This window comes from Lepisosteus oculatus, chromosome 10, assembly GCF_040954835.1.
Source record: "Lepisosteus oculatus isolate fLepOcu1 chromosome 10, fLepOcu1.hap2, whole genome shotgun sequence".
Classification (NCBI taxonomy): domain Eukaryota; kingdom Metazoa; phylum Chordata; class Actinopteri; order Semionotiformes; family Lepisosteidae; genus Lepisosteus; species Lepisosteus oculatus.
In genome coordinates, this window is record NC_090705.1 from 8,711,800 (window position 1) to 8,727,186 (window position 15,387).

The following is a 15,387-nucleotide window of genomic DNA, read 5'->3' on the forward strand; positions in this document are numbered from 1 at the left end:
TTGCAGGAGCCCCTTGATTTTGACAGAAGTATTCTGTTTTATCACTGTATTATGCTCAAGTTGATATCTGCTAAAGTGATTGATTCCCAGCCTCAGGCACTTTCTGAACCATGTTGTTTCTTTGTGATGTATCTGAAAGAAGGGTGAATCAAGGCTGCATTGATTCTTGCTTTTGTTAACCACACGTGGCAGTGTCTGCTATTGATTTGCAGAATGGGAATAAAATCAAATAGTGCAGGCAAACAGCTGTCTTACGTGTATCCATCGTAAACCAGCGACAGCAGGTAGAAGTGTTCCAAAGCATCATTCATCAGTACTCAGACCCCCTTTACTTTCCCACTTCCACATGTTGTTAAGGCCTGGGCTGAGAACTGAGAGGGTTAAAAATCACCAGAATAAAAGCAGATAAGCTTGAGCAAAAAAAATCACAAAATCACAAAACAAAAGCAGTAAATGTGTAATAGCTTGTGAAACAGAAACAAATAAAGCATTGTGACCGCGGTACTTCTAGTTTATTAGGTACTGCCAGAAACCAGTTGGAAGTTTTTCCTGTAATCTGGGCCTTTTGTTTTAGCCGCTCTGTTTATATTTTGGAACGCACAATCAGTGGGGATGAGAGTAAGCCCCCTCCATCGTTGCTGCTCTCAGCACATCTGGAAGGCGGTCCTCTCTTGAGCGTTTGGGTGGCCCCACTCAAGCCTGTCCCCCACCTGCCCTGTTCACCCTGCTGTGTCTGTTAGGCCCAGGCCTGTTACACTGCGGCCTGACAGCTCCTCAGACGGGTCGGGAGGCAGCTTGCAGCTCAAGACACCAGCAGACCACAAACCCCTCCATTGTCAGTGTCAGGTGTGACCTTAGAAATGCCTTTATTTATCATTTGCATTGTACAGTGCATGCTCTCAGGATCGACAGCAAATGTGCACTCCAAGGAATGGAGAAAGTTACAAGTCTGAGGTATGGATGGGCTCTGGAATGAGTAGTCAAGAGTTCTCACTGTTCTGAAAGAGTAGGGCCGAGCCCTGGAAATGCTGGGGTACAGTCAGCTGGGGATTTCCTGAATTGCCATGCAGTCTTCAGTTCGGTCATTCAATCCAGTGATCTGCAGCATCAGGCGCAGAAGGGTCTCATAATAAACGCAGCCAGAGATGAGAAGAAAGGGGTGATGTCGTCAGCAGCCACTCAGCAATCGTGGCATTCCTAAAACTAAAGATCTCTGTAAGTCGGAAGAAACTGCTGAAAGATGGGCAGTCCCAATGAGAGCTCTTCCACTGTGGGCCTCGACCAGGCTGCAATCCCAATGTGAAAACCTGTGCTGTGCTCTGTAGGTTTCAGCTCTTGTCCACAAGCACTCTACAAATTGTTATTGTTCTGCAAAGTGACATAAGCTAATGTCCACGTGCAGACCAGGAAACAGCACTAAAGATGATCCTGCTCATTGTGTTGAGCCTAGGATTCTATCATAGCCTGTTCTTTCGTTTCCTCCTCTGCACTTCACATTTTGCCATTGCAAAAGACCCAAAGTGTCTAAAGATGTGGTAGTAGAGAGGCTGTCCCTCTATTCTGATGGCCTCTCTTCATTTCCGCAGGAGCCCTTTCAGATTGGTATCTACTGGGCCAACACCAACACAGTGCACAAGTCCACCGCCCTGAAGCTGGTGCATGACCTCACCTCCCCCCGCTGGAAGGATGGGCCGGGGGCGGAGCTCGTCACCCTGGATGAGGAAGGCTTCGTGGAGGTCGAGATCATGCTGGGCGCCCTTCCTGGACATCTGAAAGTAGGTGCCCAATTAGGCCTTAGAGAGGAGAAAAGAAACTTCATCAGTAAGGAGTTTTTCTCTAGCTCACAGGGGTGTCCCATCTCTTTTTTTCCTATCCCTCACCCCTAATTTTGCCAGACCTTTTCCTCGCATGAAAGTGACACAGATGTCAGGCTGGGTTAACAAAGAAAATTGTGCAACTCATTCCAACTCACAAACCTGATGCCGCAGAATTCTAAGCTTCATCAGTGTTTGTTTAGTGCATCTTGTTTTTCCTTCAAAACAAATGTGCCCTACAGAGACCCGGGAATTTCCTCTGACTCAGCACCTGTGTTGCACTGTATTTCCTCCTTGCCTTGCGGGTGCAGGGCTCTCCGTTCATTAGTGCAGATGTTAAAAAACAATGTGTTTGCGGAGTCGAAAAACAAACACGAAGGGCAAATTTCTCCCAAATGCTTGTTGTTTCTTCACTGTAGTTGTGCCAGTTCTGCGTTTCCTCGGCGGTGAAACACGGGATTCAGATCCTGCAGATTGAAGACAGGACCCTGATAGTGAACAACACGCCCTATCAGATCTGCTACAGGCCTGTTCTGTCTGATGCGGCGGTGGGCATGGGAGACCAGGTGCGTGCTGTCCCCAGACTATTATAGATGCTTATAATAAAGTACAGAGTCTTGAAGCGTCTTATTGTTGGGTCTCATACATGATTGCCTTCACATCTTGCATGTCAAATTCTTTTCCTTGGCAATCCTAAACTTGAGCAATTTCAAAAGGACCAGAAACATTAAGAAAGAGAGAGAGATAGTCAAGTGTACTATCTGGTTTTGGTCTTTTCCACTTTCTTTCCAATTTTGGCATGCTCTGTTCTGTCTTTTGCTTAATTGCTATAGACACCAATTATGAGAATGACAGGCGTTTTTTTTGGGGACATTTCCATCATATTATTTGCCCTTTTCATGAATCTGCAGAAGTGACACATTACCATTACCAGGTTTGGAGAAAAAGCTTTTGTTTTATCCTGAATAAAGCCCTGAGAGTTTATCGGGTTCTATGAGGTCATTTAACGATGCAGCAGATTTTTTAAGAAACGCAGGACTGTTGGCCTGTTGCCTCTCATTTCTTGAATAAAACAGTAATGCAAGCCACAGACAAGGTGAAGTTAGGAATTTCTCTCAGAATTGTGCACACTTTGCATTAAAGGCTAAACATATCATTGCATGTCACCCCTGCCACCAGTATAGGGGTAAATGGTAAATGATTACAAGGTGCTGGGGTAACACACTGCTCTGTCCTCCCTGTCTGTCTCCGTCCTGCTCTCCAGCCCTCTGACGCTCCAGACAGTGCTGTGTTCACCCTCGAGCCCGCTGGCGGCCAGTCCTGCCCCCAGCCCGGCTCCGTGCCCTGCTGGGACCTGCTCTCCCACTCCAGCCTGGCCGGCGCGGACGCCCCTCGCCCTTCCAGGCACCTGCTGCTCAGCTCTGTGCCCGGGCTGGCAGGCCGGAGCTGCTGGAGCTTGCCGGCCAGGATCAGACCAGACTTCCCCAGGCAGAGCGTGGCCGTGCCGGCAGAGCCCTGCAGCCAGACCGGGATGTGCACCAGGTGGGCTGCGGACCGCGCGGGACCGTTCCTCGTCTGTCTTTCGCTGGAGCACAGAAAACGCAGGATAATAAACGAAAGGCTTTGGTGGATGTGCCCTGTTAAGCTTTTGTGTTAAAACATTGACAAATGCCCTCAGAATTTCCACTGTCTCTGCACAGTGTGAGGAAAGGCCAGACATGCATCAGTGAAAAAGTACAGTGCCTTCAAATGAATGTTTGGCCAGAAAAAAGAATCTCCTGAGTATTGAAGGGATTTCACTATATCTGTATATATTTTTAGATACTGATGTTTTTTTTTGTGTGTTATGTAGCTGTATTATATTTTCTTTCCTTGTGCCCTGCAAGTGGTTTTAATAATTTGGTTAGCACGTCGGTAGAACAAAGAGGTTAAAGCTTTTTTGTTCTGTTTATTCCATTTAAGGAGCTGTCTTTGTGATGATGAAGCCGGTTGCCCTTTCTCTCGTTTCAGAGCTGTGGTCCTGACGTACCAGGAGCTCCTGGGCGTCACTTACATCACCCTGAGTGAAGACCCCTGCCCGCGTATGATAATCCACAACAAGTGCCCAATCCAGTTTGTCATGAAAGAGCATGTCAGAGGTAATTCGTTTGCAGTTCTGTTCTGACTTCTGCGAACGCTGACATGTTTTTTGGCAATTGTGCACCTCGCATTGCTTGTATTGCTTCTAAGCACTTGCCTTGAGTAAGAAAGCTCCAGGATATGTGTCCAGCTGCAGTTCATCAGCCCTGAATGTATCACTGGGGGTACCGGGTAAGGGGGGGGGTAGGTCTAGTCACACTGTACAGAGGCCCGAGAGAGATAAAACATTGTAGGCATAGCAGAAGGGGTCAGCGTGTGGGCCATGACTGGTCTCCATCACTCACTGTGACAGCCAAGGACCGTTATACCCACTGGAGTGAGTCTGCGGTGGTTTGTTTGTTTTCCCAGATCACATTTGTCCACATCTCCACAGCCCCAGTTCACAGCAGCCCCAGGCTAGAGAGTGCTGTTTCACCGTGAGGACAATAAAGCCCTCTCTCAGGAGTGTTTCAGTCCTTCACCTTAACCGTGCCCTTGCCCATGTGTCATGCCTTCACACCAGAGAGGCTGAGCAAGCTGATGTTTCACTTTACAAATACAGCCCTGTTCTGTTTAGTATGCAGTCTCCCTGTTTTTCTTTCTTTGTTGTCTTGATGTGTGATTTATTTTGAGCTTGGATCGAAAGGCAAAAAAAAAACCCAACCACATCACTTAACCAGAACAGAGAGATCAGGTCACAGCTTTGCATGAAACTGGTTTTTGCTCAGTCTTGAACTTCGTCCTTTTGAAATTCCTTTGCAGCTTTTACCATGTTTGCCAGTGCTCCTATCCTATCATCTGCAAGCCTCATTAGTTTACTAATTATCAAATAATCTAGATAATTGCTATAAATTAGGGAAATGTGGTTCTAATACAGATCCCTGTGGTACTCTGCTCATCACGTCACCCCATTTGGAATATTTACCCCTTATCTGTACTCTTTGTTTCCTATCCGTTAGCCAGTTCTTAATCCGGTTGAATGCCTGCTGCTTGCAATTTTATTATTTCAAGTTTTGAACTAATACTGATCCTCCGTATACTTCATTATGTTAGGAAAGTGTCACCTGTGTCTATATTGTTTGTGTAAAAAAATAATTTAATTGTAATTTTATTCAATTTCCTGTAATAAACTGTATTTTTACATGGGTTCTAGTGCTAAGCCTGATAAACTGAATGAAATAAGGCCCCACCACATAGTTGTCTCATCTGAAATGTCCGCATGTGGTAATGGTTTCCTAACCTGTGAGGTGGAGCACCTTGCATACCTGAAACCCAGGCGTCCTGACATTTAATGTAATGCAGACAGGCAATCTTGGGTTTACAGGAGAGATGTCTGCTAAAAATGTACAGTTACTTCCAAAGCAAAGGTAAAATCCGCATCTGTGATAAAAAAGGATAGTTTCTCAAGACACCCTGATCACAGATCCTCTTTACCCAAGAACAGGGCAGTTTGGCAACACTACACAATAAACTCAGAGCCCAGAGTTGCACATTGCTGGAAAGGGGCAGCTTCTTTACCAACTTTCTCTTACACCTGTTCCACTGGGGTGTAAAGATTTGAATGTGTTAAGAGGTGTGTGCAAGTGGGGACTTTTGAACAAAGTCTTTCTGGTGCTTTCTGTTAGTACAGTACCTTAGTACAGTTTCTCTCCGTACATACTGTATTTGGCAAAGCAAACATTAGAAATCAGTGTTATGTCACAAGTTCATGATGCATGACTGACACGGTTTCATTCTCCCATCATCCTTGGAGGCAGCCTTAATGAAAACATAACCACCTAAAAATAGTATCTGTGCCTTCGTACAGTAAACAGAATTTCATTAACACTTGGCACAGTGGCTTGCAGTGCTACCTCCCAGCACTGGGGGGCGCTGGGTTCAATTCGTGGGGTGCTACCTGCTATGTGAGTTTGTATGTTCTCCCCATCTTCCCATGGGTCACCTCCAGGTGCTCCAGTTTCCTCCCACTGTCCAAAAACACACTGGTAGGTTATTTGGCTTCTAGGAAAACTGGCCCTGGTGTGAGTGCGTGCCCTGTGACTGTTGTCCTGTCCAGGATTTATCCCGCCCTGCGCCCTTTGCTGCTTGCCGTGATGGGCTCTGGCCCCCCCGAAACCATGAGTTGGATGAGGCTGTTAGAAGATGGGTGGGTGGGCTGTCCTGTTGCGTGACTGCATGATTTAAACAGCCCAAGCAGTGTGTGCCTGTGGACACACCGTGGCCAGACAGACTGTGGGGGGACAGGAGCAGTGATGCTGAGCGGTGTTTCCCCAGATGCTCCCAGGACGGAGGTGTACAGCCGACCCCTCCCCGCCGAGTCCTCCCTGCACCACGAGCTCTACCACCACTTCTCCAGCTTCCCGGACTGCCGGCACCGGGAGACCCTGCCCGCCATCTTCCTGAAGGCTGTGCCGGAGGGCCAGCACGCGGAGGAGTGGAGCGACGCTATCGACATCAACAGCCCTGGCACCCAGGTAACGCCAGGCAGCTCTCCTTCTAGTCTGGCTCTTCCACGAGGCATGCGCTATATACACTGACCCAGTCGGGTTAATCCTCAAAATGAGAGTACTCTTCGTTGTGACAGAGCCAATTGATTTCGTTACCTGTCTGTCAGACCTGGTATCACAATTTCTTAAGGCCGTTAAATGATATTAGATGTGCTCTTTGAGCTGGTGCTCTTTGCGCAGTATGTCCTGTTTCTTAAAGTGTTGGTCCTTATTTTTATTGGACTCCCATTTAAACCTAGTTTGCTTACAAGATCACTGATGTAAATTGGAAAGAATGCTGGTCCTAGTACAGATCCCTGAGGTACTCCACTAATTACATCATCCCAATTAGCAGTTTTACCTATTGTATACTTTTCTGCACTCAGTTTTCTATTAAATAGTTCTCGATTCTAATGCATGCATTTACCATGATGCTGATCGCCTGTACAGCCTTTGAGAGTAAAAGCATTGTATACAGTAATTGCAGTTATCATTATAATTACCCCATTTTCTAAATCTGTACTGACCATCCTTAACACTGGAACTGACTAAGTTGTAACTTCATTGTCTGAGATGGTGGTGTCCAGGGAGCTGCTACATTGACTGTTTCCTGCTCCTGAAGTGAAGAAAGCTTGTTTTTGGTTGTGATTTTGGGTGGCAGTCTTGGGAAAGTCTGTATCCTTCTTCCCATGACAACCTGGGAGCAGTTCCTGCCAGCTCTGTCAGGTTTGTGGGGGTGGGAGTGTGGAGTGCACCCAATGAGTATGGGGTTTGCCAGTTCCTCCACCTCACGTTGCCCCATTTTGCCTGTGTGTTTGCTGCGCAGGTGGTGTTCATGCCAGGGTACGGCTGTGTGTACATCGACGTGTTCCACTGCAGCGGCGCAGTGACGATCACTCTGGTGCCGGAGGGCCAGGCTGACATTGTTCTCAACCGGTGCCACAGGTAAGGCACTGGACCGCGGGCAGAACAGCAGTCCCACATGACCTGTCTGTGTCAAGCTGGGTCAGGTAGGGCTGAAATTCTCACAGTAAAGAGACACAGTGGGTGAAGATTAGTTAATAAATTGGATAACTGAAGATGCATTCTCACATGGGTGTGATTTATTATGTCTGGGATGTAAAGGGCATTGTGGTTTGAGTTGGCAGTTGAGCTTGGAAAAGCTGGGCTCTCACTGCTTTTCTGATGAATTAGGGCTCCTTCACTCCTCAAGTAATCCTGAGGTTTTAATGTGTTTTAATGATCTTTTCAGCCACCTTGCTTGGAGCCTGTCACAGTCTCATATAATACACCACTCTTATTTTAAAATAATAACGGGAGTTTCTCTGTTCACCATAATTGAGTACAAGATCAGTCCCAACTCTTTTTTTGTATTTTATTTAGTAAAATATATTTATATTCCAGTCCATTTCTCTAAAATGAATGAACCTTTCCTTTTTTAAATATTATGGTCAATAGTTTATGAATTCTGGAGAGAAAAAAATAGTTTCATCTTAAAATTGAGCTCTCTTAGTTTGCAATTAATATAAGTTTAATTTAAGTCTGTTTGCAGGTAGTCCACAATTTATTGTTGGAAAGTGTTTAACCACTGGAGGGCAGTAATGCCTGCCTGCCTTAGTGTCAGTGAACATCACTGATTTCCAGGGTTTCAAACAAAGGTTATGCACAACAAAGAGTCCACCAAGGACAATTAGCTGTTTATTTGTATGGGAGTATCTAGGAAATGCCAGTAAATGTTTGACTTTTTAAACAGTGGAAAAAGAAAGGCTAATACAAATATTGGAGAAATAGAGTAAAAAATATTACTATGCTTGATAAATATTCTTTAGAACAATTTCAAATGCTATAGCCCCTTTGTTATGCTCAAATCAGCGATCCTCGACATTGGTGGTTCTTACCTAGCTGAGCTCATGCCCTGGGTCCGATTGTGCAGATCGTTGACTGCCATTGGCATAAATCAGCGAGCTCTTTTCTCGCACAAAGATGGTCCGCATCGATTCTGTTTCTCTGAACCGGCCGGGTCCCGTTCGCCTCCGTGCCCCTGACCCGTTTCCGCCTCGTACCCCGGGACAGGACGCCGGCGTCCGCCCTGGCCCTGAGAGTCCTGCTGAGCGAGGCCAGCCTGACGCTGCGCGACGACGTCACCAGCCCCGCGGGCTCCGTGGAGCTGCTGCGGCTCACACTGTCCAGGGCGCTGCTGCGCGTCACCCCCGTGCCCCCGGCCCCTGCGGCGGATTGGCCGGAGGAGCCGCGGGAGGTGGAGCTGCACTGCGCCAGCCTCCAGGTGGACAACCAGCTCTACAGCCGCGCCAGCTTCCACTTCCCCGTGCTGCTGTGCCAGGAGCAGCGGGCGGACCCGGCGCCCTGGTGCTGGGACTCCAACCCCGCGGTGTCGCCGCAGGCTCTGGAGGCGTACAAGAGCTCCTGCTTCCTGCGGCTCGGCCTGGCTCTGTCGAGTGACGGCTGCAGCGTGGAGGAGGTCACCTTCCAGCTGAAGCTCGCCCGGGTCTACCTGGAGGACACGTTCGTGTACTACATCAAAACGCTGTTCCACACCTACATCCCCGACTCCGTGCTGGGCGGCAAGCCGGCGAGAGCCCCCTCCGCCCCGGGGGCCCTCGCCCTGCCCGATCAGGTCCAGCAGTCCATTCAGGCCCTGGTCCACCCGGTGAAGCTGCGGAGACTGACCATCCACCCCGTCAACCTGCTGGTCAGCATTCACGCCTCCCTGAAGCTGTACATCGCGTCCGACCACACGCCCCTGTCCTTCTCCCTGTTCGAGAGGGGGCTCCTCTACACCACCGCCCGCCAGCTCGTCCACGCCCTGGCCATGCACTACGCTGCCGGAGCCCTCTTCCGGGCCGGTGAGTCCCCCGCGCCCGCCCGTCGCCCGGTCCACAGGCGTCCGGGAGCCCAGCCGGACATCGGGGGTCTTCCCCGCCTGCTCATTGTTCTTCTTTCATAGTGAATGAATAGAAAACCAAACCCCGTAATCCAGTACCGAGCTTGACGGCTCAGCATCATGCGTTCTGTCCCAGGTGCTGCCACAGCTTTCTCCACTCTGAATCTGTGTCTTGTGAGAACAGAATTTGAGTATTCAGGGGGAGAGGAGTTAGTGCCTCATTACGTAGAGGATCAGAGCTCAGTCTGGAATATGCTGGCAATGTGTTCTTTTGACGGTACATAAAGTCAGACCAAGGTAAAGCTAGATAACTGGTGTTCCCCTTTGGGCTGTGCAGCAGTACCTTCACAGAAAGCAGCCGATTTTGATTCCGATTTAGGTAATCGGAAGATGTCGTAACTGAACAGGGGTTAAAGGTAGGCCTGTCTGTAAGGGTGTCTGATGTTGGTAGTGTAGAAGGGAAGATTGCATACATTTACTTTGAAATAGAAAATCCATGGTAAAGCAAAAGTGGAACTTTGTGCACAGTATACATGTACTGTAGGTTTTGACATTTTAAATGCGCGTCTGTTGTCCCACAAATAAGCAGATAGTTTTCCAGAACTTTGCATGCCCAAATGAAATATTTCTTGGAGGGCATGTGAGCTTTATCTGCAGTGTTCCATGACTCTTTCTAGCCCTTGCTGACTAACTCACACTTTTATAACATTTAACCCACTTATCCACCTCAGAAATCATTCCCATGGCTAACTGGACCTTTTTTATCGTTAGGACCTGTGTTTCATGCATCATAAAGTTCGGCCTCTGTGTTTGGACAAAGCTTTTTTTCCCCGACACAGAAATACTTTATGTTACTGATTAAGTTTTCTTGGACATCTGTCATTATGTGAGTAATAAACACCATCTTCTAAGAAGACTTTATAGCAGAAATGCCACAACTGTAAGTCATCAAAAAGGCTATTAGATCATAAATATCAGCAAAAAACAGATATTAGAAAAGTGAAAAAATGGCCTGCTATTAATTTTCTAAAATATAGATATTTGTTTAACAAAATTGTATTTACAATCTGCAAATATTGATGTATTGACCTACTGGAGTGCATATAAAGCAACAGAGGGAGGGTGATGTGAAGTCAGAACTTTATAAATCAGATTTCCTATCATTCATGAATCTGTAACAGATGTAGAATTATCCTGTGATCTAAAACAGAAGAATTTAAACCATAAGAGAAAACCACAAAGACTGTCTTAAGGTTTTCTGCAAGCAAGCTCTGTATCTGTATTTATTGTAGAATAATGATGGATGATAATCCAAGCTGTGCCAGTGAATGTGTCACGGTGTAGTTGTTTTGCGTGCCTATGGGAGTGTATCAGCAGCTTGCCCTTACAGATACGTGTTATGAGCGGCTGGCAAGCTGGGGGATTCTGGGGCGGTGTTACTGTGGCCCCAGTCCCCCGCCCCTGCGGTGGCACAGATCGCACCCAGGTCACCGGGGGTGACGGGATTCCCATGAGGCCGTGTGAAGGTGAGAGGCTGACAAGTCCGTGTGTTCCCACAGGCTGGGTGGTCGGGTCGCTGGAGATCCTGGGCAGCCCCGGGAGCCTGGTGCGCAGTATAGGCAACGGCATCGCCGACTTCTTCAGGCTGCCCTACGAGGGCCTGACCCGCGGGCCCGGGGCCTTCGTCAGCGGGGTCTCCCGGGGGACCACCTCCTTCGTCAAGCACATCTCCAAAGGTACGCACCGCACCCCAGCGCCCACAGGGGTGTCTCCATCGTTGGCGCGTGTCCCGCCATCTGCAACCCGTTTCTCTTAGCATGTGCTGAAACTGTCCGCCCGCCGGGAATCACAGGAAAGGATGGGAATCATCGCGTTGCAGATTTAGAGGCTGTCAAATTCAGGCTGTGCAGTAAATAATGGGGACGAGGGGCAGCCGGGGTAGAAAGTTGTATAAACATTCGTTTAAAAAAGAAGAAACATTTGCCAAAAACAGTGATACAGGCTGATTGCCCAAAATGTACCCTTTCAGTGTTTTAATATAAACTAGATAACAAACTTTGGCAAATCAGGAGGCACTCTATTTTTCCATTGCAGTGTCAGATAGATAATGATCCAGAACTTTGCCAAACTCTCACGCATAGACATGAGGATCCTCTTGTGAGCCCGGCTTTTTGTTCAGCCGCAGCCCAAAAAACGCGAACACAAAGCTGCTTCTTATTCATCAGGGGCTTTTCGCTTCTTAAATAACGGGGTTTGATCGAAACAACTGAAAAGGGGGGTTTCAGCATTTCTCAGGGTGCTAAAAGACCCACAGCTGCACTTTCCTCAGAAGGACAGAAGCCCTCAGGTGTCTGGTAAGAGACCACCGCGGGGGTCTGCGCGCTTGCTGTCAGCCCCCGAGAGAGGTGGCGCTCCAAGCACATAAACTCATTCCCCTTCCTCCCCCTCCTCCCCTTCCTCTTTCTACTCCCCTTCCTCTCTTTCCTCTTCCTCCTCCTCCCCTTCCTCTTTCTCCTCCTCCTCCTCCTCCTCCAAGTCTACTCCTCCTCCCCTTCCTCTTCCTCCTCCTCCTACTCCCCTTCCTCCCTTTCCTCTTCCTCCTCCTCCTCCTCCCCTTCCTCTTTCTCCTCCTCCTCCTACTCTACTCCTCCTCCCCCCCTTCCTCTTCCTCCTCCTCCTCTCCCTCTCCCCCCATGCCGCTCTGCGCAGGGACCCTGACGTCCATCACCAACCTGGCCACCAGCCTGGCGCGGAACATGGACCGGCTGTCGCTGGACGAGGAGCACTACACGCGGCAGGAGGAGTGGAGGCGGCAGCTGCCGGAGAGCCTGGGCGACGGGCTGAGGCAGGGGCTCTCCCGCCTGGGCATCAGCCTGCTGGGTCAGTGCTGCCCATACTGATTTATCGTTTGTGTGTTTGAAGTGAAATTACATTGGAAAATGCCACTGTGTGTGGGAATGCAACACCAGTGAAACCCTGCCTTCCACATGCGTGTCCTGGAGTTGTCTTGCCCTAGCCATTCCAGTCTGCACTGCAGTGAACAAGCTGCTCTCTCATCCAGTGCAGTCGAACCCCCCAGCAGAAGCGTTCGTATAGTGATGCCAGGGTGTTTCTACAGGGGCGATTGCTGGCATCGTGGATCAGCCAATGCAGAACTTCCAGAAGACCGGGGAGACCCAGGGCTCTGCTGGCAACAGAGCCAAAGGAGTGATCTCTGGGGTTGGCAAGGGTATCGTGGGTGTCTTCACGAAGCCTATTGGGGGCGCCGCCGAGCTGGTGTCGCAGACTGGATACGGTAAGGGCTTCTCTGTGCTTGACTGGCTGACACGTTTGTAAACAGGCAGGCCAATACGTACGGAATTCTGTCGGAGAAATGCTCCCATCAGCAGCAGTGCCGCTGGAGAGAATTCTCTGACATGATCTTTGTACTGCCGTTCTTGGCACAGATATCTTGTTTTGCACTTTATGAGCACTACAAAAAAAAAATCATTTCCCTGTTTTTTCCTAACTTTCAGCACCCTCTCCTGATTGATTTCTGCCAAAAGATCTCCGAAGTCTCAGTTCTCCAGGAGTCTTGCAGACAATAAATATGATTCCTGTGTTTAAACATGAGATACGAATTGTGCAGTCTGAGTGTCGGATCAGCTTTTTGCAAATATACTTATCATTATCATTCCAAAGGGCAATTGAGCAAAACTCTCAAGGTTCTAAATGTCTGTACAGAATAAAGGTTTCTCTTAACACTTACCAAAAACGTGCTTAGTACAATTTGCAGCTTCAAAGAAATGCACTGCAAAGCCTTCTTCAATTTCTGTACCAATTTAACATAGGATTGAAACATTTGTTTATGATTTATTTAAAGTACAAAAAGTAGGCTAAACTTAAAAGTTAAAATAAATAAATCAGCTGAAGTTGCTTTTCATTTTTTGGCCTGGAAGCTAGAAATGTTTATAAGCTGTGCTTTCTGTTATATTGTGCTTTTGACAAAGACATTGAAAAGATGAATGACGTATTAAAGCTGGTTTGATCTTGTGCATGGTCTGGAGGAAGTTTGTTTTTTATTGTGGAGTCTAGTGCTGAACAGGACTGCGGTGCTAACAGGTCAGTATTATAGTACATAAATTGCAAATGAAGTGTGATTCCATTTGAGACTGATGGCTCTCTGGGGTCCGGTTTTAGTCTCCTAGCAATTTGCATTCCTAGCTTTGGAGTGTTCATTTTTTTATCCCTATCTAATGCAAGGTCCTGGAGGTTAAGTGTGCTGTTGTTGCATGGTAGCAATAGCAATGAATTACTCCCCTCCTGCCTATTCCAGAGCATTGACATCATTGTGGGGTTCTGAGCGTGCTTTGTGAACCGTTCAAAACTCATGACATGGGTGTCACTCAATGACTGGGTGAGGGAATAGCAAAAAAATAACGATTCAGTGTACATTTGTTGTATCTTTGTTTTTTTTAAATACATTTTCAAGGGATCCTGCACGGGGCTGGTCTTTGCCAACTTCCTAAGCAGCTCTACCTTCCAACTGAGCTGAAGTCTTCCCAGGCTCCCAACAGCCACGTCAAATACGTCTGGTAAGATCACCGCCTGGCGACCCAACAACGGGCGTTTATGTGAGGTAGCCAGGCCTGAATTTCATCATTGCATGAAACGTTTTATAGGCTTTCTGGGTACGTTTTAAGACACGGAATCATTAAGGTTTTTACATTTTTATTGCGACCTTATCCAGGGACGTTTCCCTCATCTTGCAGATTGAGCATCTCTGCGAGGCAGAGCGAGTGCGGTCACATTAAAAGCATTTGTATGAGACAGACTGGTGTCACTGCCAACCTCAATTCCCCTTTGCACCGCAATGAGACCTTTGAGTGCTTAAATACAGGGAAGGGAACTGGGGCTATAAAATTGTTATTGAGCTGTATTGTTAATTAAATAATGTATTGTGTGGGGAGTTGAGAATGGGGGAATGATAAAATACAGACACACACTGCATTCCCATGTGAAGTAAACAAGAGAAAAGAGCTGGGAAAATGTATACTAGAACAAGCTCTCCCACTGAGGCAGTGCTACGTGACTCCCGCTGGAGGGTTTTTGAGTGTTTGGCCTTCAGTACAAGAAGCTATACGCTGTTTGAGTGTCAGAATTTAAAACAATCAGTGGAAGAGCAATTCAAGAGAAAAAAAACTGCTACAGAGGTTTAAAAGTGATAGGAAATACCTCTTAATGTTGTTATAAGGATCATATTAAACTAGGTTTTTTAATATTATCAAAGTTAGAAAACGGTTGCTACTCGTTGGTCCAGCCACTGACAACCTGTGCTTGGAGTGGATCTGCCAGTTCAGATTCAGGGAGTGGCACAGCCAGGGGCAGCCTGTGAAACCGTGGGGCGTTCTTGTGTTTCTGTGTGCGAAACCACAGGAAGATGCTGCAGTCCCTGGGCCGGCCGGAGGTGCACATGGCGCTGGAGGTGACCATCGTCAGCGGCTCGGGTCAAGAGCACCAGGGCTGCCTGCTGCTGACCTCCGAGGTCCTGTTCGTGGTCAGCCTGAGCGAGGACGCCCAGCAGCAGGCCTTCCCAGTCACTGAGATCGAGTGCCAGCAGCAGCCTGGCCCGGACAGCCCGCTCAGGGTCATCCTCAGGCAGCAGCGGGTGGCCTGTGACTCTGAGGTAAGACCCCTGCGGGTACTGGGCACTGTCTTCAGCTCTGCCACCCGCGAATGCACTCCGCAAGGGGAATATGATACGTGCCAGTCAAGCTACTAACCAGCTGGCTTAGCTCAATAAGAGCCGCGTTTGGAATAAAAACCCACAGATACACTGGACCTCTGGGACCAGGATTTAGACAACCTCAGGTTGTGTAAATTCTCAGTGCATGGGCACAGCGTTACTTTCTGTCCATGGTCATGTTTTCTAAGTAGTACCAAATGTGGTTCAGGCCTGTGTGCTGTAGTTTTGTTAGTGGGTACTGTGCCACAAGGTGGAGAGGTGGTTAGTGCAGATTAGCTGTAGCTTCAGTGCTGCACTACAGAATTAGGCTCTTAAGGGGCTGATAAGGGGTGTAAAATATAC

The 15,387-nt window shown here is 48.0% G+C and overlaps 2 protein-coding genes across 4 annotated transcripts in view; both read left to right on the forward strand.

Annotated features, from left to right (window-relative positions):
* The window catches only part of LOC102694431 (intermembrane lipid transfer protein VPS13B), a 325,472-nt gene that overhangs the window by 308,429 nt on the left and 1,656 nt on the right, over nt 1–15,387 (forward strand). For all 3 annotated transcript variants that reach the window (XM_006636105.3, XM_015357899.2, XM_015357901.2), the window contains 12 exons: nt 1,587–1,775; nt 2,234–2,380; nt 3,079–3,356; nt 3,825–3,952; nt 6,207–6,406; nt 7,245–7,363; nt 8,492–9,282; nt 10,880–11,056; nt 12,030–12,200; nt 12,439–12,615; nt 13,792–13,894; nt 14,736–14,985. In XM_006636105.3, the coding sequence (XP_006636168.2) occupies nt 1,587–1,775; nt 2,234–2,380; nt 3,079–3,356; nt 3,825–3,952; nt 6,207–6,406; nt 7,245–7,363; nt 8,492–9,282; nt 10,880–11,056; nt 12,030–12,200; nt 12,439–12,615; nt 13,792–13,894; nt 14,736–14,985 (2,730 nt within the window). The remainder of the gene's footprint in view (nt 1–1,586; nt 1,776–2,233; nt 2,381–3,078; nt 3,357–3,824; nt 3,953–6,206; nt 6,407–7,244; nt 7,364–8,491; nt 9,283–10,879; nt 11,057–12,029; nt 12,201–12,438; nt 12,616–13,791; nt 13,895–14,735; nt 14,986–15,387) is intronic.
* polr2k (RNA polymerase II, I and III subunit K) overlaps nt 1–15,387 on the forward strand; it is a 138,618-nt gene that overhangs the window by 86,214 nt on the left and 37,017 nt on the right. The window lies entirely within an intron of this gene.